This window comes from Sminthopsis crassicaudata, chromosome 5, assembly GCF_048593235.1.
Source record: "Sminthopsis crassicaudata isolate SCR6 chromosome 5, ASM4859323v1, whole genome shotgun sequence".
Lineage (NCBI taxonomy): Eukaryota > Metazoa > Chordata > Mammalia > Dasyuromorphia > Dasyuridae > Sminthopsis > Sminthopsis crassicaudata.
In genome coordinates, this window is record NC_133621.1 from 192,728,072 (window position 1) to 192,754,922 (window position 26,851).

Consider the following 26,851-nt stretch of genomic DNA (forward strand, 5'->3'; position numbering starts at 1 on the left):
AGATCACCTAATGAAGAAACATGGAGGGAAAAGAGAAAAAGCTCCATGACAGAATCCTAAGGGACACTTACAGTTATAAATTGTAATCTGGAAAAGGATCCAGCAAAGGAGACAGAAGAGGAATTGTAGATACTTGAGGAAAAACCAGGAGAAAGCAGTGTTCCAAAAACCTAGAAAAGACAATATATAGAATCAACAGTGTCAAAAGCTGCATAAAGTTCAATGAGAATAAATTTAGAGAAAAGATCATGGGATTTGGCATCTAAGAGATCATTAGTAACTTTAGAGAGAGCAGTTTTGAAGGTCAGAAACCTGATTGTAAGGATTAAGAATATAATGGGCAGAGACAAAGTGGAGATATCTGTGGTAGATGGCTTTTTGAAGGAATATAGCTACACAGGGCATAAGAGATACAAGGTATTAATGGAAAAGCTCAAGTAAGAGATTTTTTTAGGGTAAGGGAGATATGAGCATTTTTAGACAGAAAAGAATGAACAAGTAGTCAGGGGGAAACCTTACCCAAGAGTTCATACAAAACTTTAAAGGCCTTATTCAATTTCTTTTGACATTATAAGGATACCAGTGGAATAAAAGAACTACACTTTCATTATCCCTCACTAACCACATGACCACAGCTTCTTTATGAAGTATACTTGTCATTGAAGAGTAGGGAAAACTCAGGACAACTTACTGGTTCAGGTTTGGGATTAGAACAAAAAGAGATATTTGCAGGTAGTCTAATAGCTAACAAAAGGGAATTTACTTAGCCAAAGCATGGGAAAGCATATTCAGCAAAAAAAAATCAAGCATTGATTCGTTGGGGAAAAGCTTCTCTGCCTTGGCTTTTACCATGGTAGCCTGCCATTATCAAAGAAATTTCTCTTGACTTTTTCATTCACTGACATTTGCACTTGGATACCAGGAAACTACATGCATGATTCAAGTAAACAATTAGGTCTCAAGGACAGTTTTGATGCCTTTTAAGGAAATAAAATAAAAATTGTAGAAATGGTAGCTCAGCTTATTTTGCAGTGACCTTAAAAGATTCAGCTCCTGGTGGACTGATTGTTTGGAAGATTTAAATTCTAATACTTCATGAGATACTTACCAGTTCACCTCTATCAATTTCCTCATCTAAAATAGAGACAATAGTCTCTATTTTACAAAGTATCAGGAAGGCCAAATGTTATTTGTAAAGTGTTTTTTAAAAACTTTAAACAATGTATGAATGTTTTATTATCACTGTTAAAATTCTTCTAGAAGAACTCCCACCACTTTAATAGTACTAGGGCAAGTACTGAAGGAGGAATGTCAGCTCTAAATCCAGATCACACATCAGTGACCTTTTTCCTCCACAGAGCAAAATATTATAAAAAACAAACAAACAAACAAACAAAAACACACAAGCAAAACAAAGGGAAGGGAAGGGGAAATGATGATTTTGGGAATAATTCACAGTGGATTTCTCATGAAACCAATAATGATGAAGGGCAGGAGCAGCATCAGGTCTACAATGACACTTCCAGCACAATTACTAGTCCTCGTTACAGATAGGATCATCTATAGTGAGGTGGTGGGACCTATCCATACACTCATCCAGGCATTCAAGGACCTCAAAATCTAGGCAGCTCTGTGCCATAGACAGAACAAGTAAGGACTGCAGAGAGTTAAGTGAAGGTATATCCAAAAGCAGTGTATTCTTATCAGATAAGTGTTCCTGGGAGGTCAGATCCAAGAAACTACTGGACCAGACAGCCCCCTCACTTTTTCTCAGGTTACTTTATCTCCAACATGGACCCTAGGAGGTGGACACAATTCAGATATTCAGAGGCATGGTGCCAAAGTCCTTCTTTAGCAGAGATCAATCTCTTACCCAAAGGTGAAGAGAGAGAACCAATTGGTTGGTTGAAAGCAGGTCAAGAATCTCACAGGATAGGAAGGACTTCAATAGCATACCCACATGGAGGATGTTAGTTCTTTGGAATTTGGAATCCAAAAAGCTTGTCTTTTACTCTTAAGAAGTGGATGCCTATACTTTGTTATGTATTATATCTGGAATTATTTGAGTTTGCCCATCTACTCTGTTTCCTCAAACTTGACTGGCAGTCTGGGTCCTAGATTTTCTTAGGGCTAATCTCCCTTCCTTTTCCCTTCATATAGGCCACTATTCTACTTAGAACTTTGTCACTCTGGCCTCATCTGCTTCAGTCAATATTATTAATATAGTGGTAGACATCAATGGTCTCAGAAAATAAGACCTTTTAAGTCTCAGCCTACTAGGTTGTCAGTACTGGGTAGTATCAGGGAACGGTGGAAAAGGTACATTTATTTGGTCTCCAGATAAAAAGGACTGAGTGTAGTCAGTGACCAAAATAGAGAAAAAGGCATTGATAAGGTTGACCCGGGGAATGTTTGGTGCTAACTGTACAAATTGGCTCAGGCAATGCCAAAGATTTCCATTTGGCCCTATTCACAGCATGCCATTAGTGTCACACAAGTGCCAGCTCCCAAAAGCTGCTTATGATTTCTCTTGTCTCAGTGGTCTTCCCTCCAACACCCTCCATGGAATCTTGTGATCCACTGGTAATGGCAACATCTAATAATCCTTCATATTCTAGCAAGGGGAAGGTGGGGGATCTTTATGGGATACTCAAGATACTTTAGGCTTGGGTGAGGCTGAAAGGTCATTAAATCTAGTTGTAGTACAATCTGGCTAATATAACCATAAGCTAGCATCAACTGTTTTCCTATCAATGCCATGTTTCGGGAGCTACTCCAAAGCACCTTCTCTCTTTCCACTTTTAGAGTACTCATGAATGTAGTGGAATGTTCTTGGAGCCAATTGCTGTTGCTGTTTGCCATCACACATTTCCACTCAGTTTTTATGATATTCCACAAGTTTCCTGGCAATTTGAAAACTTTATTTAAGATAGAATTTAGTGAGAAGCTGCAGTGGTAGTAGAGTAGGTAGTGGTAGGTAGTACAGTATTCCTACTAACAGCATCAGGTCTGCAAAAGAAGGCATAGGATTATAAGAGGTGGTCTAATGCTAGCTTTTTCTTACTTGGATGGAGGCATCTCTCAGTGCTTGAATAGTTTTGTCCTAACCCAGCAAGGATCTTCTACATTGGTCCTTGTAACTTCGGTAGGTAGAAGTCTCATTCTCCTTGTTATGGAAATGTCTCTGGGCAGCATGTTGTAAGAACAAGGAATGACTACATCTGGGGTCTCAAAGTACTCACTAAATCCTAGAAACACTGACTCTACCTAATGGGAATTTTTTATGCCCTTAGATAACCAGGAAGCATCCTAGGAGAAAAAAGACCATTCAAGTCTCTGGGTTGGTGGAAATTCTTTAAGAGATCTTAAAATATCTTCTCCTTAGCATATATTCTCATCTCAACTCTTTTCTCCAGGGGAAGTGCTAGTTATAGGAGCAAAACAGTGAATTCTAGATTCCTCAGGATTAAAAGTATTAGATACAACTCTTCAGTGGGAGGGTACTTTGAAACTAAAGGAAAAAAATGTCTCTATGGTGCCTTTCTCTTCATGCATTTAACTATCTTAGTAGCCAAGGAAATAGAGCCCTAGACCTACAGTCAATAAGATTCAAATCCAAACCTCAGATACTTATTAGCTGTTTGATTCAAAATAAAATATTATACTTGGGTCTGCCTCAGTTTTCTCATTTATAAAATGGGCATAGTAATTAGCATCTACCACCCTACGGTTGTACGGGAAAAATGAGATATGTATGAATTGTTTTGCAAACCTTATACAGTTAGGTAAATGTTTGCTATTGTTGTTTCTGTTATTATTGGTCAAGTGAAAAAGATGAAGCACAAAACTGGAGGATAATTTATCTAGAATCATATAGCATGACTGTAGTGGAAGGGATAACCTCTATCCTCTAGGTATTGAATTACTGTCGAACCTTAGACAAGTAATTTAACATAATTTGCTTCAGTTTCCTCAATAATAAAATGGAGATAATGATAATACCTACTTTGCAGAGTTGCTGGGTGTGAGAACTAAACGAGATAGTATTAATAAATCACATTTTAAAGCTTAACATCTGGCCCATAGTAGGCACTATATAAATGCTTATTCTCTTCCTCCCCTACCCCTAGGCAACCCACCACTTGCTGATAAAGACATCTTTGGTGTACTAAAATGTCATGAGCTCTCTAAATTTGCTGAAGTCATGGGAGATGGCGACAGATATGATAGAGGAGGCATGATGGTGAGTGCATATCTGAACATATAGTCATGATACTACCAGTGAATAAAAGCCACCAGGATATGCAATTTATAGGATTATAGAAATAGATTCTTTTTTCCCCCCTAAGGGAATTGGGGTTAAGGGTCACACAGCTAGGAAGTATTAAGTGTCTGAGACCAGATTTGAAACTCAGGTCCTCCTGACTTCAGGGCTGGTGCTCTATCTACTGCACCACCTAGCTGCCCCCTAGAAATAGATTCTTTATTAAACCCCAATAGGAGTTCATTTTTTGTGAGTCCCCTGAATCCCATAGCCTAAACCCAAACCTTGAGAACATCTACATTTTTTTCTGATTTTTTTAATTCTGTTTCAAGAACTCTTGAATTTGACTAAGACAAGGAAAGGAAGTTCTGGAAGAATTATGAGAATAAATAAAGTGACACGAAATTAAAAGAAAAACTCTAAAAGCATAGAAATACTCTCTCCACCTTAACTTTGAGTTTCTAAAAACCATTTCCTTTTCATCTGCCCTCTTCTCCTCTCAACTTCAGAAGGGCAAAAGACTATTGTACATCATTTATGCCTGTAGAACAATGGATTATATCTATTTAGAGTATCATTCTTGTCCTCAGAGAAAAAGAAATATTTATACTTAATTGAAGAGCACATTTTCATATCAACGTTTGTTAAAGATGTTTAGATTTCTATCTTTTGGGGGAATCAGGAATAGAGAAGAGAAGAGAAAAAAGTCTATTTTCTGACATAGTTCATCTAAAATTTTGTTATGGGTTTTCCAAGATCAAACCTAAAGGAGCCAATTATATTTTTTTATGGAAATTATGCTAGAAACCAGATAGATGTCACCAGCTGAATGCCTATGTTTCATAAAGACTATGAAGCCAATAAGAATAACAGAATTCCAAGATTGTAAAGGACCCCAAAGGCTAAGTTCTCTAACCTGTGCCTGAATAAGAAAGAATCTACACTATAATACACGTGAAAAGTCATTGTCCAATCTTTGTTTGACAATATCTCTAATAAAGAGGAACCTACCACATCCTAAGACAACATATTCTACTTTGGGAGAATTTGAGTTACGTGTAAGTTCTTTGTCTAATATAAAACACAGAACAAAAAATATGTCACATAAAACATAGACCTAAAAACTTTCTGTTTCCCAAAAGATGAATAACTAACAGTATTGTGATTACATACCTGTGACAAGAATTCTTCCTGGGGATCTTTTTACTTCCTGGTTATCTAAGGGCACAAACAGTCCTACTCAGTGGGGTGGTGCTTCTTAGATTTGATGGGTACCTCAGAATTTATAAGTAGCTATACCTTGCTCTGATGACCTTCTGACCAGACACAATTCTATAATGAGGAGAGGGGGCTAGTGAATTTAAAGTTTGCTAAAACCAGAAGAAAAACTGGTATTTCTCCAGGAATGCCCTTGACAAAGAAAGGATATAATCCCTCTAATAGAACAAAAACCAACCCACAACTCTGAATAAATGAGTCAAGATAGGGCATAAAGAAAACAGATTATAGTATATGTGAACTCAATAACCCTAGCAGATCCCAAAGAATAGATTTTACACTGCTTTTTTTTTTTTTTAACAGTTCCACTTTCTCAATCAAAGCAACAATCTCACAAGATTTTACATTTCAATGAATCTTTAACAGAAAGTTCTGGAATGGATCATAAGGATATTCTTTGGACCAATAGGAAAACAAAGCATAAGTACATCTTCTTGACCCTCCTCCTCCAATCCCATCACAAGCTGCATTTCTCTCATATCTATAACCCGATTACCACTATGACATTCATTTTCCATCACATTGTCATCAATACATTTATTCACATATAGGAAGATGGCATTCTGCTCAGAACAGGTTTGAAAGCAGATAGTCTTCTCATCAGGGACATGTGTCTATCCTTAAATCCAGGGCCTTATGTTATTACTTCCAGCTCCATTCTTACTGAGGGAACTTTAGATCTCCCAATTTCTGACAGTATGTTGGATAGTCCATTTTTGTCCAGTGCATCTCTGGAGGATAAGGATATGGGAAACTGGGGAACGCTTACTGACTTCCAAGCACCGATTAGTGTACTTGTTGGTGATTGATGCTCCCTGGATAAGAAGAGACAAGAATCAATAACACTGAAATATCCCAGACTTCATGTCTTGGATCTCCAACTCTCCTTTTCCCATATCCATGTCACTACTACAGCTAGACCTGTGCTCTTAAGAGACTCTCTCATTCCCTAAGATGTTACCTTAGATGAAATTCAAATGGAGGAGAAAAAATTCCCCAGTGCATTCACTGTGGGTCTCAAGTGAGCCAAAAGCTTCTAGTGTATAGTTGTTCCAAACGAGCCAGGGAGGTGGAGAGGTGGAAAAAAATAAGTGCTGATTCAAATTATAATATTAACCCAACCTCATTCTGAATCCTTAGGTAAGCAGCCTCTGAGTCTGCCTTAGTCCCAATATTTTAATTACCCATAGTCCCCTGACGGAGGCTGAAAAAACACTTCTTAAAGATGACCTGATCCTCCATAGCTTAGTCAGTCAATAAATCTTTATTAAGTGTTTATTATGTGCTACACTAAGCACTGAGGATATAATAAAAAGTGAAAGATAATCTCGCCTCTCAAGGAGGAGACATTTTAATGAGAGATGTAATATGTAAAAAACTAAATAATACAAGAGATATAGAGCTTAGATGAGCAGAATATCAGACAGGAAGGCACTAATCATTAGGGAACCAGGAAAGAACTGCTGCAGAAGGTAGGGTTTGAATTTATTCTTTAAGGAAGCCAGGGGAACTAAGAGGCAGAGGTGAGGGAGGAAAACATTTCAAACATGAGGAATACTCAGGGCAAAAGCATGGAAATGAGAAATGCATGGGAGATTATGTTGTAGGAACTACAGCGGGATCATAAAATGCCTGGAGAGGGGCTGAAGAGTGAGGAGACTGGAAAGGTAGGAAGAGGTCAAATTATAAAAAACTCTAAATGTCAAAGAGGGAAAGGGAAGAAGGGAATAAGCATTTATATGGCTCTTACTATGTGCCAGGTACTGTGCTAAATGCTTCACAAATAGTCTTTCATTTAATACTTATAACAATTCTGTGAGGTAAGTACTATTATTATTCCCATTTTACAGTTCAAGAAACTGAGACAAGCATGGTTAAGGGACTTGTGCAAAATCACATAGACAGTAAGTGTCTGAAGCTGGATTTGAACTCATGAAGATTCCAAGTCCAGTGCCCTATCCATGTCATTAAACTAGATAGTCTCTAAACTTCCTTTTAGCTCGAAATCACTAAGTTTATGATCCCATTCTATATTTGATTGTGGATTTTTTCTTCTCCCATAAATCACAAATTTTTGAAAACACAGAAAGCTTCTTATCTTTGTATCCACATTGCCTAGCACAATGAGTCCAACATAGTAAGTTTCCAATCAATCAAAAATCATTTTTTAATTGCCTACTATATTCTAGGCACTCTGCTAGGGACTAGGGATACAAATTCAAAGAATGAAGTTATTATTATCAAAGAGTGTATATCCAAATGAAGAAAAAAAATACATATGTGTGTTTGAGTATGTATTTGTTTTCTTCTCCATTTGAATATATATAATATACAATTATACACAAATGTGTATATGTTTATGTTAATTTTATTACGCATATATAAACTTGCTATAGCACACATACAGAATAAACAAAAATAGAAAAAATACAAAGTAATTAAATATTAGATATGGAAGAAGGCAAGATGGGAACAAGTTCTTGGTACTGAAAAAGGCTTCATGTAGAAGATGGTACCTGAACTCTTGAAGAAAGAAGAGAAGGAACTATATTCCAGTTTGGTAGAGTCATACAGATGGGTGGATGGAAGGTGCTATATCCAAAATAGAAAATCACCTTGGGATGAATGCAGAGTATAAGTAGGGGATATATATGTGTGTATTTGTATATGTATGTGGATATAGATACAGCTATAAGAAAGATAGGGCCAAATTGTGAAATGCTTTAAGAACTCAGTAGAATAATTTACATTTTATCCTAGAGGCAAACACTTGCATTAATTGGATATAGGAGTGAAATGGTCAGTTCTATAATTAAGAGAAATTTTTTTTAATTCATTTTTCCAAATTATCCCCTCCCTCTCTCCACTCCCTCCCCCCGATGGCAGGTAATCCCATACATTTTACATGTGTTACAATATAACCTAGATACAATATATGTGTGTAAATACCATTTTCTTGTTGCATATTAATTATTAGCTTCCGAAGGTATAAGTAACCTGGGTAGATAGACAGTAGTGCTATCAATTTACATTCATTTCCCAGTGTTCCTTCTCTGGGTGTAGCTACCTCTGTCCATCATTGATCAACTGGAAGTGAGTTGGATCTTCTTTATGTTGAAGATTTCCACTTCCATCAGAATACATCCTCATACAGTATCATTGTTGAAGTGTATAGTGATCTTCTGGTTCTGCTCATTTCACTCAGCATCAGTTGATGTAAGTCTCTCCAAGCCTCTCTGTATTCCTCCTGCTGGTCATTTCTTACAGAGCAATAACATTCCATAACCTTCATATACCATAATTTACCCAACCATTCTCCAACTGATGGGCATCCATTCAACTTCCAGTTTCTAGCTACAAAAAAAGAGCTGCCACAAACATTTTGGCACATACAGGTCCTTTTCCACTCTTTAGTATTTCTTTGGGATATAAGCCCAATAACAGCAATGCTGGATCAAAGGGTATGCACAGTTTGATAACTTTTTGGGCATAGTTCCAAATTGCTCTCCAGAATGGTTGGATTCTTTCACAACTCCACCAACAATGTATTAGTGTCCCAGTTTTCCCACATTCCCTCCAACATTCATCATTATTTGTTCCTGTCATCTTAGCCAATCTGACAGGTGTGTATCTCAGAGTTGTCTTAATTTGCATTTCTCTGATCAGTAGTGATTTGGAACACTCTTTCATGTGAGTGGAAATAGTTTCAATTTCATCATCTGAGAATTATCTGTTCATATCCCTTGACCATTTATCAATTGGAGAATGGTTTGGTTTCCTATAAATCAGGGTCAGTTCTCTATATATTTTGGAAATGAGAGCTTTGTCAGAACCTTTCCTTTTAAAAATATTTTCCCAATTTGTTACTTCCCTTCTAATCTTGTTTGCGTTAGTTTTGTTTGTACAGAAACTTTTTAGTTTGATGTAATCAAAATCTTCTATTTTGTGATCAATAATGATCTCTAGTTCTCCTCTGGTCATAAATTCCTTCCTCCTCCACAGGTCTGAGAGGTAGATTATCCTCTGTTCCTCTAATCTATTTATGATCTCCCTCTTTATGCCTAAATCATGGACCCATTTTGATCTTATCTTGGTATATGGTGTTAAGTGTGGATCCATATCTAATTTCTGCCATACTAATTTCCAGTTTTCCCAACAGTTTCTTCCGAATAATGAATTTTTGTCCCTAATGTTGGTATCTTTGGGTTTGTCAAAGATTAGATTGCTATAGATGTACCCTTTTTTGTCCTTTGTATCTAATCTGTTCCACTGACCTATCGGTCTATTTCTTAGCCAATACCAAATGGTTTTGGTGACTGCTGCTATATAATATAGCTTTAGATCAGGTACACTTAGACCACCTTCCTCTGAGTTTTTTTTTTCATTAGTTCCCTTACAATTCTTGACCTTTTATTCTTCCATATGAATTTTGTTGTTATTTTTTCTAGGTCATTAAAATAGTTTCTTGGAGTCTGATTGGTATAGCACTAAATAAATAGATTAGTTTGGGGAGTATTGTCATCTTTATTATATTCGCTCGGCCTATCCAAGAGCACTGAATGTCTTTCCAATTATTTAAATCTGATTTTATTTTTGTGGCAAGTGTTTTGTAATTTTTCTCATATAATTCCTGACTATTCTTTGGTAGATGGATTCCCAAATACTTTATACTCTCAAAATTTGTTTGGAATGGAATTTCTCTTTGTATCTCTTGCTGTTGCATTTTGTTGGTGATATATAAGAATGCTGAGGATTTATGTGGATTTATTTTGTATCCTGCCACTTTGCTAAAATACTGAATTATTTCTAATAGCTTTTTAGCAGAATCTTTGGGGTTCTCTAAGTATACCATCATGTCATCTGCAAAGAGTGATAGTTTGATTTCCTCATTTCCTCCCTTAATTAAAAGAAATTATGTTGGCAGCTATGTTAATTCATAGAGGCTTGAGACATGAAGATTAATTAGTAAAATATTTCAATAGTCTAGATAAATGGTGATGAAGGCCTAAATTTAGGTTTAAGTTTGAATAGAGAGGATGGTACAGATGAGAGCTGTAGAAATAGAAATGTTAAGATTTGGCAGTTTGTCTATGTGGAATGATGGAGTATAAGGAGTGGAAAATAAGGCAGAGGTTATGAATATGGGAGACTGAATGAATGATGAGCTTTCAAAAGAAATGTTGAAATTTGGAAGAAGACAAGATAATGTCTAGTTTTGAATATGCTGAATTAGAGATATTGAGACCTTCCAAGATGTCCAATAGACAGTCCATGATGTGGAACTGAAGGAAGACTAGAATTTTACATATAGATCTATGAATAAGCTATACGGAAATGATTGTTAAATTTATGGGAAATGATGAGGAAGTATAGATAGAAAAAAAATTGGATTCCTTGTCAAATGCAGCAAATAGGTCCATGTTTTAGAAGAAATGTCCCCTTGGTGAGATCCAATATGTGTTTACTCTTATGTGCATTAGAGGTGCAGTACAGGAGTAGGTCATAGGATTTGGGAAGACCAAAGAATTGGGAGGTTAAGGAGTTTCAAAGAACAACATAAATGTTGGGATCCTTTAGTATGAGGTTGGAATTGGAGAAGAAGGGAAGAGTATTTCTGCCAGGACAGAAATACTTGAGAAAGGAGCACTAAAGAGTATGCAATTTATTTGTAGGATTAAAAGGATCTATATTTAGGCAATTGGAGCAGCTAGGTAGCACAGTACATAGATCGCCAGGCCTGGAGGCAGGAAGGCTCATTTTTCTGAATTCTAATCTACCCTCACAAACTTATTAGCTGTGTGTCACTGGGGAAGTCACTTAACCCTTTTTACTTCTGTTTTTTTTCATGAGTAAAATGAACAAGAGATGGAAATGGTACCCAGAAAACACCAAATAGGGTCGTGAACAATCAGACATGACTATAAAAAATGACTGAACATAGGCAATTAAATTTTTATAGCAAAAAGTAGGGCTTTTATAGTCATCACCATTCACCATCAATTTCTCCTCCATGGTTTGACCTCCCACTCTAGTCTGTCAGAATTTTTCCTTTGAAATGTCTCCAAAACATATACCTTGTAAGTGAAAAGAATATCACACACACACACACACACACACACACACACACACACACACACACTCTCAAAATTGAATGTTGCAAAATTTACAAAGATTAAGCAGTAACTCAAAAGAAGAAATATTAGAGAACACTCCCAATCCATTCCTTTATAAAAGTGGGAGGTGCTTAAGTATTGCACATTTTTAGAATTTTTAATGTATTAATTGGTTATGTTAAATTTTTTTTCCTTTTGTTTTCTCTTTTAAAATATTTTTTGCTATATGAGATCACTCTCTGGGAGTAAAAGTAATTCTATAGAAAACTTTAATAAATAAAAATAATATAAATATTAATAAAATTTTTAAAAAAATAAAACCACTTACACTGAGATCTCCTTACTTGAATTTCTTATCTTCTCATGCCTGGATTACTTAAACACCTTCCTAAATATTTCCACACACATACGCCACACGATATCCATTATTTCCTCTTTTCAATCTAAGCTACAAATAATTGATTATTTTCCCTAAAACCTGGATTTCATCATGTCACTCAAAAACCATCAATAATTTATATTCTATATATTAAATCCAAATGGCTTGTTCATGCATACAAATAAGACAATATTGTAATTACTTGCTTAAAATCCCAATACATGTTCATCTTTTTCAGTATTGCTTCTTGGCATGATACTAATTCTGGCTTCCATCCTTCTCCAGGATCTGTTAAGCACCGATCATTTGAAAATATTTCTGCATGTAGCTGTCCAACATACAGTTCTCCAGTCAAGTGGTAGTATACAAACTGAAAAGAAACAGAGAATAGATACTATTATACTAGAATAGATAGTACATATATGCCCTTCACTAGAAAGCTCTCATTCTGGACAAAAAATACAGAGAACTGCAATACATTTGACTATTCCATCCTGCGTTCTTCTCACACTCTACCTTAGACCATTAAGTTCAACCTGATTCCCCCAAAAAGAGGAAATCTTTGATAGAGATCTGGGTCTTCTTACTACATCAAAGTTCCAACACCTCTAAGAGAAAAGAATAAAATACTGCTTAACTAAACAATCTGAAATGGAAAGTATAGAGGCTTGAGTGTGAGGACCTAAATATGTGACTTCAATTTTGCTCTTCCAACTGTGTTCTTGAACTGTGCCATTTAAATCTCTCTGGAGAATCGTGCTACTACTCAAATTCTTGCTTTGTTGCTGTTCTTGGCCTGTATGCTTTTCAAGACAGAAAGGATTTGATGACTTCACCTCCACACCTTTTAGGGAAGGCAAAAAGCAAACTGGTCAAATATGAACAGTGAGAGGAAGGAGAAATGAGAGAGAAGTGTAGGAAATCAAGATGAAAAGAAAAGACTTCGATCAATTCCTAGATACATAGGTAGCAACCATTGTAATGAAATAGAGAAAATGAAAGGTGGCTAGTGTCAAATGTTGGCACTTAGATATATCGGATGAAGAAGTTAAGAGTCTGAGAAGAGAAATGGCCAAGCTATGGGCCCAAATGGCTTCTCCAGCTTATTCCAACTTCACTTTCCTAATTTTCTTATTTCACTGACATGACAGACACTAACCTTTATTTCACATTTCACTTCACATGAATCTGACAAAATCATTCTGGCATGGCCTGGAGAAGGTCTTCTCTTCTTTACTAAGCAACTGGTTAAGTGTACTTTGTACAAAGTGCTATTTAAAGTACAGATATTGAGTTTTAAAGCACCCTGGGGCAGAGGGAAACCGAATTTGAGGGTGAATCACTGTTTATGTCAATTTGTTATATTTTGCTGGTCCCAACCTGTGCTTTATCTCATAGTCAAATACCTAGACATAAAAGATGCCAGAATGGAAATCCTACCATGTACCCAGTTACAACACATATACTGTGGCCTCCCTCACTTTCCAGCTCTTGTTTAGGGAATGATAATCTAATCAATATTACCTTTGCTACTCAAAAAGAGAATCACAAACTACTGTCCCACTCATAGTGCCTATGATTAGACTAATGCTCCCCTCCCTAATTACTATTTCCTGACATTTGCTTTATTTCCCAAGTAGCATGTAAGCTTCCTGAGGGCAGGAAGTCTCACTTTCTTATTTATATGCCCAATATCTAATCCAGGACTTGGCTCATATTGCTTATGGAGTGACCTTTGCTTATGGAGTGATCTTTTGATCTTTTGATTTATTGATTTCCTTCACCCTGTATGTTTCCCTTCCCTCCCCCCCCCAACCCAAATTCCAGATCCCTTGAATTCTAATTTAAACCAGTAACACTTTCAAGAGGCTGAGCCATAATAGGTTGCAACCTGTGGTGGGATGTTCCCTCTATGAAGAATACCTGTTGTTTGAATCCATTACAAATATACATGACTGGTGTGTTTCCTTGGATGTTTCCCTGGTCCAAGCAGATCATTTTATTCACAGAATTCTTCATCTGTAGGAGAAAAAGATGCCATCCTTGGTGAGTATAGACAGGAAAGAAATAATACTGTCCAGAGTTTTCCTTCTCATACTGTTGAATAAGTAACATAAAAGGAAATCTAGCTAAAAGTCAAGAAAGATATGGGGGCGAGAAACAATTTTCTAGCTTTTGAGAAAGACACAAGGCAATAGAGTGTTGCTGGGCTGGTGCTCCCATGTCTAGGGAATATTCACTTGTCCCCAGCACCCACTCCTAAAGGCATTCTTGGAAAGATACATATGCTTAAAATGAGATGATCGATATTTCTTAAAAAAAGATCCTGGATAGCTGGAATAAAAATGTGGGGTCTAAGGCAAAAACAGGAAGTAAATTAATATTCTTATGAAAGAAAGGAAATCCTGGTCATGGAGGCAATAGAGTAATGAAAATTAAGGAGAAACTTTAAAAAGAAGATCAAGAAAACAAATTAAATGAAGAGGAATATTTGGGACTTTGTATACTCACAGATCCATAGCCAACAATGTTCTGAAGTGGCATAAGATTTGGATAAACATTCTGGAGGTACCAGTCAAAACTTTTACACTTCAATTTTTTGCGGAGTTCTATCCTAGAAGATACCTCTCCAAAATCTATTCCATGATTCTACAAAGAAATAATATGCCTCAGAGACCTCCTCATGCCTTCAAATACATAATCCCTTGATTCCTACCAGGATTAATGGTCATTCTTTAAGTCAAATGAGTATTTTCAGGGATATTTGGGCCAACTTTACATTCTGGAGTTTTCCTAGAAAGAGAGGAGCAGCAGTAGCTTGTAGCCTTGAAATTCACATCAGCTCATTTGACATCATGAATATTTGCCACATTTGCTTTGGAGAAGCCATTCTACATTGCCCAAAAAAGCTTCATGCACTTCACCTTAATAAAAAAACCTGTTTTTCCAAAGATCACTCCATAATCAATGGTCATTAATTTATCCTGGATTCCAGATTCACAAATAACAAATTTTGGCTTTCATTTTAAACCTCTTTCTCAAACCTGAATCCTCCCAGATGATTCAGAGGCCACCCTTTCCAGTAAAGGTTTTATTTCCTTTCATGAATAGCAATTCATTGATCCCAGTCAGTATGGAAAAACAGAATATTCTTTATTCCTTATTGCCACTTCCCAATTCTCTCTATGTCTACTACCATCACTGAGCAAACTCTTTTTCTTTAAGATGTTCTATCCAACAGAAATTGAAATTATTTCTAGACACATGAAAAGATGCTCCAAATCATTATTAATCAGAGAAATGCAAATTAAGACAACTCTGAGATACGACTACATACCTGCCAGATTGGCTAGAATGACAGGGAAAGATAATGAGCAATGTTGGAGGGGATGTGGGAAAACTGGGACACTGATGCATTATTGGTGGAGTTGTGAAAGAATCCAACCATTCTGGAGAGCAATCTGGAACTATGCCCAAAAAGTTATCAAACTGTGCATACCCTTTGACCCAGCAGTGTTACTACTGGGCTTATACCCCAAAGAGATACTAAAGAAGGGAAAGGGACCTGTGTGTGCCAAAATGTTTATGGCAGCCCTTTTCATAGTGGCTAGAAAATGGAAAATGAATGGATGTCCATCAATTGGAGAATGGTTGGGTAAATTATGGTATATGAATATTATGGAATATTATTGTTCTGTAAGAAATGACCAACAGGATGATTTCAGAGAGGCCTGGAGAGACTTACATGAACTGATGCTGAGTGAAATGAGCAGACCCGGAGATCATTATATACTTCAACAACAATACTATATGATGATCAATTCTGATGGACGTGGCCATCTCCAACAATGAGATGAAACAAATCAGTTCCAATAGAGCAGTCTTTCTTCCTTCCTTCCTTTCTTTTTTTCTTTGAACCATCTACACCCAGAGAAAGAACTCTGGGAGATGACTATGAACCATTACATAGAATTTCCAATCCCTCTAATTTTGTCTGCCTGCATTTTTTATTTCCTTCCAAGGCTAATTGTACACTATTTCAAAGTCCGACTCTTTTTGTATAGCAAAACAACTGTTTGGACATGTATACATATATTGTATTTAATTTATACTTTAACATATTTAACATGTATTGGTCAACCTGCCATCTGGGGGAGTAGATGGGGGGGAAGGAGGGGAAAAATTGGAACAAAAAGTTTTGCAATTGTCAATGCTGTAAAATTACCCATGCATATATCATGTAAATAAAAAGCTATAATAATAAAAAAAAAAAGATGTTCTATCCAAATTTATCCCTGAATCCAGATTTTGGTGGCCATTATCAATGGACCTCTAGGACATATTCTTGCTTTCTTAGGGAGTTTAGTACCTGTTTTAAAGTCTTCCTCTCTATTCCAAGTTCTGTTCTCATACTAGAGGAATTCAATATATAGAATGATACTCCATCAAATTTTTTCATTCATTTAATTTTTAATTTATAGAATAAAAAAATTTTCCATAACATAGTACAATAAAAAGATGACTGCACATTAAACTGCAACACTATTATGTACAATTTGCTATTTTTTCAATCATCTCATGACTGTTACTTCTACTCTACCTCTGCTATATAACATAATTTTAATCTTGCCAGCACCTACACATTTTACTTCCACATTGAAGAACTCGAATAGTAATAATCTTTTATCATTACATCTTTTCCTATACCTTGTTATTCCTAATCCTATTCTTCATTTTAACCATGACTTCCAATATTTCCATCCCTCAGCACTTTCTTAGACTATCACCTTTACTCTTAACTATACTCTTCTCCCTTCCTACTCTCTACTCTTTGGTGAACCATTTCAACTTTATGCTATCCTCTGCTCTCAAATCCCATTCTTTGTTCCCTTGTTCTCTGAATTTGCCAACACCCAAATTTGGATTATTCTCACCATTTACCTCCCTTTCTTATGCTGCTGAATGGAGTTTGGAAAATGACATGAAATTGATGATTGGGCCCACTACAAACTTGTGTTACCTAATCTCAACTGCTGCAAGGTAATATCTATTCTCATTCCCACAAGAGCTATTCCAAATATTTGTAGCCCACTTTATATCTCCCACTTCACTTCATATTGACTAAAAACTCAAAAAGCATAAAATTTTACTGAGAACTTTACTTCATACCCTTCATATGTTTTCCTCTACTAACTTTCACTCCTCCCTCACACAGAGATGACCCTTTACTTTGCAAAAGCCAACTCCTCTACATACATCTTTGATCTCAACCTTTAACAAATTCTTCAACAGATTGCTCCCATAATCATGCCCATTCTTGTGCTAATCTTCATTTTTTCTCTACATACAACTTCCTTCTCTACTGTCTATTAAGTTTTCCAAATCAACCCCATGCTTTAAAAAAAATTGCCCTCTCTAAATCCTATCATCTGTGCTAGCTATGATCCTATATCTCTCATCTCTAGTGAGCTAACCCCTAGAAACTGTCTTCTGTATATTTAATGTTTCCACTTCTTTTCCACTCACTTCCTTTTTAAATACTATTTTATTTTTTCTAATTATATGTAAAATATTTTTAACCTTCATTTTTACAAAATTTTGAATTCCAAATGTTCCTCTCTTTCCTTTCCTAAAAGGGTAATAAGCAATTTGATATAGTTTATATATGTTTCTACTCATGCTCTGAAATCTGGATTTTGACTTCACAATTCAACTGAAACTACTTTCTCCAAAGTTACCAATGATCTCTTACTTGCAAGTCTAGTGGTCTTTTCACAGTCCTCGTCCTTTTTCACACCTCTCAGGCATGCATGTAACACTTCATTACTTTCTCCTTTTGAACATTCATTCCTCTCTCAAGTTTTTGTTTTCATGTATGTGTCTGTGTGTGTGTGTTTTTAACAACACTATTCCCTTTTGGTTCTTTTCTTAATGATTTGCTTTTTCTGAGTCTCCTTTACTGCATCTTCACAACTGCATATTAAATACTTCACATAAGTCATTAGATATTCCATAAGCATTTCAAACTCAACATATTAAAACCAGAACTCATTATCTTTCTCCCAAAATCTATCCCTCTCCTCAATTTCCTTAATGCTATCAAGGGAACAATCCTTCAGATTACCCAGGCTTGCAATTTCAGGGTCATCCTGAACTCCTCACCCCCACTCTCATTCAACCACACAAATCCAACTCATTGTCAACTATTCTTTCTACACAACATTTCCAAAATCTGTACCCTTCTCTTCACTCACTGCACTCACTCACCTGCTCATCACTTGAACTACTAAAATAATATTTTTCCCTCCCTGAGGCTGAGGTTAAGTGACTTGCCCAGGGTCACACAGCTAGGAAGTGTTAAGTGTCTGAGACCAAATTTGAACTCGGGTCCTCCTGAATTCGAGGCTGGTGCTCTATCCACTGCACCACCTAGCTGCCCCTAGTAAAATAATTTAATAATTGGCTTCTCTGTCTTGAGTCTCTTCACACTCAATACACACTTAACACTGTTATTTTTCCTAAAGCACAGATATGACCATATCACACATACACTCTCAATAAACTTTAATGGCTGCCCATTATTTCAAAGATCAAATATAAACTTTGATTTGGCACTTAAAGTTCTCCATTTCTGCTCCAGAAGCCTTGGCTTTCTTTTATTTTCCGTTCAAATGCTACCTTTTGCAGAAAGGGTGGGGTGGGAATGAGTTCTTTCCTGGTTCCTTTTCCACATCAGCTACTCAGGATTTTCCTTTTAAGCTTACTTTCTATGTACTATGTACTTACACATTTGGCTTTTATATGTGCATGCCATCTCCTCTGCTAGAATGTAAGCTTCTTAAGCATGGTGACTGTTTTTACTTGAATCTCCTATACTCAGCATTGTGCTCAATTTATTTTTACCTTCACTTATATTAAATGCTTTGGGATGGATGGATGGATAGATGGATACTACTTTATAGCTAAGTCAATTCAATCTTCTTGGACATCAGCAAGGGATAAGGCATGACTCTGGAATACAGAAATTCAGCATGGAATTTTCAAGTTACATGGAAACTAGCTGAAATTCTTAGATAATTTTTCTTTAAATTAACAAGCACACATCAAGTAGTCAACCAGAAAAGCCTAAGCACTTGTTCATTATTACCCTTGTGAACATCTGTGTCTGCTGATTAGAGAATGGCTAAAAAATGTGGTACATGAATATAACATGCTATCACTCTACTATTATAAATGGGATGAATATAGAAAAACATGAAAAGAAAAGCACACGATGCAGAATAAAATAATCAGAGCCAAGAAAGCAATGAAAATTGAAAGAATAACCACCCTTTAAAAATGAAAAGTTAATGTTACAAAATTACAAAGAACAAGTATATATCTTATAAGAAGAAATATGAGCCTTTTTTGCAGAGAAGGGAGGTCCAAAAGAGTTGCTCATTTACACATATTATCAGATTTTTTTCAATGTATTGATCAATCATTCTAATTTCCCCCACTCTTCCTTCTTTTTCATTTTTGTCCTTTAAAAAGTTGTCTTTATTATGTGGGATGGATCTTTGGAAGACAGAAGAAAAGAATGTCAAAGAAAACCATAAAAAAGGACATTTATAAAAACTAGTTGTTTAAATTGATCATCATAATATATCTTATTATCAAGTTTAACTCAATCAATCAATTGTTTTTAAAGCTATCATTAGTTATATAATTTATTTCATTTCACCTTCTCATATGTGAATTTCTAAGTGTGACCATTCTTGAAAAACTGGATCACTATAGAGGAAGCCATTCTTAATTGGGGTGTCCATGAATTTGTGGGAGAGTCAAATTTTTATAACATTTCAGTACTATTTATTTCCTTTGTCATGTTTTTTTTATTTATTTGTTATTTTAAAGATATCATTCTGAAGAGTTCATAGGCTTCACAAGATTGTCAAAGGGATCCAAGAAACATGAAAAATAATACCCTCTCCCCTCTACCTACTGTAAATGAAGAAAAGAAGGATCCTCCTAGGGAGGAGAATATGCAGTTTTCCCATTGTGCCAATATTTTCTGGGGGTAATTAATAAATGATATTTAAACAATATGCTGGCAGCTAAGTGGTGCAGAGACACAGTGATAGGCCTGGAATCTGGAAGACTCATCTTCCTAAGTTCAAATCTGGCCTCAAACACTTATTAGCTGGGTGATCCTAGGCAAGTCACTTAGCCCTGCTTGCCTCAGTTAAGCTGGAGAGGGAAATGGTAAACCACTCCAATATCTTTTCCAAGAAAACTCCAAAAGGGATTACAAAGACTCGAATGTGATTGAAATGATTGAAAAACAACAAATATATTAATAATAATCTATTACCAACATTTTAGACTGTGTAATGGATTTTGAATAATATATATATCCAGTATAGCATATATTCCCTCAAAACATTACCTTAACACATAATTCACAGCTATTCGTTGCAATTTCTAGCTCTCCTCTCAATTTTTTTTTACCTCATCAGATCCCATTCCAAAATTTTCTTTTTCATCAGGTAAAAATCATGGTACTCTGAATATGACAAATAGACCTTAGAGCAAGCAGAGTAAGCTCATTAGACCACTGATACACACACACTTCTGAATATGACTAGTGACAAACAGTAGCCTTCTCCAAGTACAAATATAGATACCAGGTAGCTTTTATTTTGGGACAGTATAATTCTTGAACTAAACTAGCTATTCTCATAAACTGGTGACTAGATAATAACGGCAAATGGCAGAATATATTCCATAAGTACATGTGGTCAGAACTCTGAATTTCTGACCTCCTTCATAATATCATTTAGAAAGACAGGGCTTGCATTATTAATAACCCTGTGGATGTCTCAGAACTGGTACCTTGTCACACATAAATGTGAAATCAATTATTCTACAGGATGGTTTTCTGGAAGAGGGAGAATACCCCATAAATCTTGTTCATGCCTTTTCATTCTCTCTACCCCTCTGCTTGTCCCTACTTATTTTGAATTTCATTACAAACCTTCAAAGGCAGATTCCAAGCTAAATACACCATGTATTTGTAGTTGTCCATCCAGATTTCAGCTACACGAAGAGCATTGCGTTTCATGAGGGGTGAAATAATGAAAGAATAGGGCTTGTGGGCTCGTTGAAGGTGAGCAATCCGAGAACATGGTAAGATCTCAATTTTCCCTCCACACTGCCATGCCTACATGCAAAAAACAACCATGTATCCACGTGAGGTTTGGTAAATTGCAAAATATATTGTTCCCCCAAAAAGAATAAAGTAAAAAGTGTGCAACAGAGAACAAAAGAATAATCTATAAAGAAGCAAAGAGAAGATGAAAATTCTTAATATAATTTCTTCTACTATTTATTATACATGCTTTCTTGAAATAGAAACTTATTGTTATAGATTTTGAATCCTCTTTGATGTTCTGCTGGGCACATGACAATGTTTTGTTTCCTTTTGTTTTGTTTTTTCTTATTCTGTCTTTCTTTTTTATATTCTGTTTTTTCTTATTTTGTATTTAGTTCAATAAATACAACTTTTAAAATAAATAAAAATATAGTGTCCAAAACAAGGTTACATTTAAGTACCATTTAGTTTTAAAAGTTTTCATTCAAATTCCACTTTTAAGCTTTCTCTTGTGATTCTCTTCCAAAACAACTTGTCCTAAAAATCTTTTCCCTCTCTTTCAAACAACTCATGAAATCCTTTCTCTTGCAAGAAACTTTTCTTCACTGATGAGGAAAAAAGATCCCCTGTTGATCCCTTCCAGTATCAGGAAAAATACAAAAAGTGCAGGTTATCTCATGGCTTATTTAAAAAGTCTCTAAGAGATGATAGAGAAGTGGATCTGTACTGTCTTTCAAATAATCATTCTTCTTGCTTTCCCTTGCAGATATGCCTTTTTACTTGACCTACATTTTAATTATATCCATATGGAACCTCCTGCCTATGGTACTGATTTGACCTGACCCACATTTTTTCATTCTGTGCAATTCTTATCTATTTTTCTATATAAATCCTAGTCTAAGGACTGATATCATAAGGTACTGACAATGTAGGACACACACATAACAATGTGTCATGTGAGATAATTGTGAGGGGCGCTAATAATGCTAGTCCTTTTGAATATATTCCAATGAATATGTACACACACACACACACACACACACACACACACACACACACATCACTAGGGAAGTGCACCCAAACTTTGTAGGAACTCTCTCAAACCAATAATGGAATAATGGAGACAGCAAAAGATTAAGTTCTGGATTGAAAGTTCTAGGTGAAAGAGGAAAGTGTAAAAGCTGACTTGAAGTTTAATATTTTAAAAATAACTCTCAAATCTTGGCAACTGCTTCCATCACTTCCTGCAAAATAGATATAGAAGAAATGGAAGCAGTGTCAGATTTTTATATTCTTGGGCTCAGATATCACTTTAGACAACAATTGCAGCTATAAAATTAAAAAAATTGGTGACTTGGCAATATGAAATTTGTCCTAGTTTCTACTTCTAGAAAAAGGGACTTTACCCAGTGATTCTAAACTCCATCTCCAAACTTGCTTATTCTCATTTCCACACTTGATGATCATTTAAAGTCTCTAGGCCTTTCTTATTTTTCTTATCTATAAAATGAGAGCATTGGACCAGATGACTTCTGACATCTCTTTCAGATTTCAATCTATGACACTTTGATACTAAATTCAATTCAACAAATATTTAAGTACCTACAATATACAAGATACTAGGTAAGTTGTATAATTTATAGGACTAAATAAAATAACAAAATACATGTGAAAAAATAAAAAAATATTAAGGAGAAGTGTAAGAAAAAGGAGAAAGGGATGCTTAGAGGACCAAAACTTAAATGTTATAAAATAATAACTATCAAAACTATCTAACAATTAAAAATGAAAAAATGCTAATAAAAAATATTATTCATAATTTCAATCAAATGCATATTAGAGAATGCTATTTGAAAAAAATAATTGATCTGGAGTTACAACAGAAACTGAAAGAACAGAAGAAATATACCCTCAGGCTCAGTTCTACATTTTCTCCTCCATAAAATAGCATCCCAGTATCCAGGAATCCAATCTTCTCCAAGAACAGTCTGTTTGCAGCAAAGAAACCCATAATGGCAGGACTCCTGCATGAACACATAAGAGTCAAAAGTGGTATTTCTCTTCTAAGGAATGAGAAGGTTGGGATTTAGGTATGGGGTGTGGGAAACAAGGCTGGTATGGGAGAAGGTAAGGAAAATCTGATTAGAAAATCAGTATCTTGGAGATCTTTAAAAACAAAACAAAACAGTTTAAGGCCAGTCCTTCCCAAAGTCAGTGAGTAGGACCACAAGTTATCTTGAAGGCCCTACATAACTGAAGGAGCACTGGTGGTTGGTTAAACCAAACCCAACTTTAGTATTTCCACTTCCCAGAGAACACCTTTCTTTTGTAAATTCTCCAGACTTACTTTATTGCTATAGTGTTATCTTTCGAGTTTACTGACATATAGTCATAATGGCCAAACAATTTCCAGCTAAACCCCATGGGCATCAGTGGAGACTCATTCACTTCCAAGGTGTCAAAAAGAATATTGTCAATTATGGGTGACACAATCACAGTGTTGTCTTCCTGAATCCGAGCTAAGATGGGTTCTGCCCTAAGACAATATGAAAGAGACAGTTTATATTATGGTTAGAAAATTCAGTGAGGTATAATAAAGAGTAAAAGAGGTATCCTAAGTTTCCACTTTTGTACTTTCTCCTACCAAGGCAGTTCTGGGTATGAGCCAGGATATCCAGGCTGCCAATACAAAGGCTGACTCGAGAATCTCTGAGATCTTAGGTCACAAATTTAAATCAGGACTAGAGATTGCCTGAAGGTCCCTCTGCCACAATATTCCCATAAATCAAATTATCCCAATTGGGTATTACTGGTAATATCTTAGATATCAACCATTAAATAGTTATCTTGTAATTCTATGAGATAAAGTACAAGTTATTTATCCTTCTCCAATTCAAACTCAGAAAAAAAAAAGACTTTGAAAAAACATTTAGTCTTGTGAACTAATCTGAAGAAGTGAACTGAATGTTGGACTTGTAGTCAGGTTCAAATGCCACTTTGCATACTTAATATTTGTGTAATCCTAGACAAGTCACATAATCTGTACATCCAACCCCATTAACAATAGAAAACAACATCTTCCATCCACCATATAAGATCATAGACTTAGAATTGGAAAGATCTTAAAAGCCAGTGGTCTCATCCCTCTCATTTTACAGATGAGGAACCTCAAGTTGAGAGGTTAAGGGACTTGCCCAGGTTTATCTAATTGGCTTATCCCTTTTAAAAAGTACAACACTATTAGACAGAAAAATTGGAATGCAGAAAATATGTCTCCAATCCTTAAGGGGTACTAGAGTTGCAAATTGGAGGACTAATGTGTTACCTATTAGAACAACAACAAAAAAAAAAATTAAATAAGACTTAAGGACACACAGTTCTTTCTACTCCCACACAACTCTTGCTTGACTGTCTCTGTTCTCTCATTCTCTCTTCCTTGGGGCAGAACAGTCTTTCATTGGCGATAGCAATCTTCTGTTCTCCCCTTTAACAAAAGGGTGCCTGTTATACATGGTACCTGGATGGAAGCTGCTGTTAATCTAACTCCATTTTCTTTCCAGAAATACTGGTATTACTGTCTTTATGTTAAAAATTACATTTTTAATTTATAGAAGTTATTTTTGATCATTTGCACTTCACTAGAAATTTCTTCTAAAATCATATAAAGTATCAAGTCCTTATTAAATACCTTTTTCCTTCTCTTGAGCAACATTATTTGTTTATTCAGTGTATTCAGAAGGTTCAGATAGACAAAGGTCCTATCATGTACTGTTTAATGACATAAGAGATATTAGTTGGCTGTAGAGTAGTTAGAAGCCCAGGGGTTGTGAGCCTTTCTCATGAAGAAAATTCTAGTTTTATCCAGGGAAAGGATAAGGAATATCATTTTCATTTTATAATGGAGATAACAGGAACTTAATGCTATCTTTTATCTCTACTCTATCCTACCCATGAAGAAATGTAAACCTAATGACTTCTCTTTCCCATATGGACAAATCCATAGCAACTTACCACTCAATATTCACTTCAATATGAGCATCCAAGAAGACCACTACATCTGCCGTGGCAGCTTGATTCCCAGAGAAGCGAGTAAAGGCTACCCCCTTCCTTTCAGTGTGTCGAATCAGCTTCAGCAGCCCAGGATACTTGAGATTGTAAAGCTGGATCTGTTTGTCTAAGTTTACCTTTAGGTCCTCTGTCAATCAAGAACAATCCTTACAGAGTTTCTGGATGCAATAATATTAATTCTAGTGAAGGATTTCCATGCAACCATGATATATTTTCATATAATACGTAGTCATATATATACAACTTACACAGTGAAAAACAAAACTGATCCATATGATACCAACCTGCCAAACATTTCTACTGTTAAACCTCTCTACCCCTTCTATGCCAAGCAAAGGTATTTAATGATTTAAAATCCTAAAAAAAAAATATATATATATATATATATATATATAGTGCTGAAATAAATAAAACAGCAAATTTGGAAAACTTAGCAATGGCCAATGGATTGGAAAAATTCAGTTTATATTCTTTTTGTACAGCAAAATAACTGTTTGGACATGTATACATATATTGTATTTAACTTATACTTTAACATATTTAACATGTATTGGTCAACCTGACATCTGGGGGAGGGGTGGGGGGAAGGAGGGGAAAAGTTGGAACAAAAGGTTTTGTAATTGTCAAAGCTGAAAAGTTACCCATGCATGTATCTTGTAAATAAAAAGTTATAAAAGAAAAAAAAAAGAAAAATTCAGTTTATGTTCCAATCATAAAGAAAGGTAATGTCAAAAGATGTTCAAATTACCAAATGATTACACTCATTTCACATGCCAGCAAGGTTATATTTAAGAATTGAAAGTGGTACAAAAGGAAATACAAAAAGCTAAAGAGAAGAATGTCTTTAAAAAGCAAATTTAATCAAATGAGAAAGGAAAGTACAAAAGCTCATTGGGGAAAATAATTCCTTAAAAATTAGACTTGAGTAAATGGAAGCTAATAACTTTATGAGAAATCAAGATACAATTAAAAGGGGCAGCTAGGAGGCGCAGTGGATAGAGCACCAGCCCTGAATTCAGGAGGACCCGAGTTCAAATGTGGTCTCAGACACTTAACACTTCCTAGCTGTGTGACCCTGGGCAAGTCACTCAACCCCAGGCTCAAAAAAGAAAAAAAAAAAAAAAAAAAAAAAAACCCTGGACATAATTTCCCAAGAAATTATCATGGAAAACTGTACTGATATTCTAGAAACATTCTAAAATAGAAACTGAAAGAATCCACGAGTCACTTCCTAAAAGAGATCCTGAAAGGAAAACTCACGGGAATATTTTAGCCAAATTCGGAAACTCCCAGGTCAAGGAGAAAATGTAGTAAACATCCAGAAAGAAACAATTTAAGTATGGTGGAGCCACAGTCAGGATGACGCAAAATTTAGCAGCTTGTACATTAAATGACCAGAGGGCTTAGAATGTCATATTCCAGAGAGCAGTGGAGCTAAGATTACAACCAAGAATCACCTACCCAGCAAAACTGAGTATAATCCTTCGGGGAAGAGGTCAAGCATTTGTGATGAAAAGATCAGAGCTAAACGGAAAGATTGCTTTTCAAATACAAGACTCAGGAGGAGCATAAGGAGGTAATCAAGAAAGAGATATCATAAAGTTTATCTATTTATA

The 26,851-nt window shown here is 35.6% G+C and overlaps 1 protein-coding gene across 1 annotated transcript in view; it reads right to left on the bottom strand.

Moving 5' to 3' along the window:
- Positions 1–6,064: 6,064 nt before the first annotated feature.
- Positions 6,065–26,851, bottom strand: part of LOC141542607 (putative polypeptide N-acetylgalactosaminyltransferase 8) — a 31,303-nt gene continuing 10,516 nt past the window's right edge. The window contains exons 4-11 of the mRNA XM_074267144.1: positions 25,179–25,362; positions 23,515–23,703; positions 23,077–23,191; positions 21,051–21,236; positions 14,546–14,683; positions 13,958–14,053; positions 12,237–12,404; positions 6,065–6,357 (exon numbers count right to left, since the gene is read on the bottom strand). Of these exons, the coding sequence (XP_074123245.1) occupies positions 6,217–6,357; positions 12,237–12,404; positions 13,958–14,053; positions 14,546–14,683; positions 21,051–21,236; positions 23,077–23,191; positions 23,515–23,703; positions 25,179–25,362 (1,217 nt within the window). The 3' untranslated portion in view covers positions 6,065–6,216. The remainder of the gene's footprint in view (positions 6,358–12,236; positions 12,405–13,957; positions 14,054–14,545; positions 14,684–21,050; positions 21,237–23,076; positions 23,192–23,514; positions 23,704–25,178; positions 25,363–26,851) is intronic.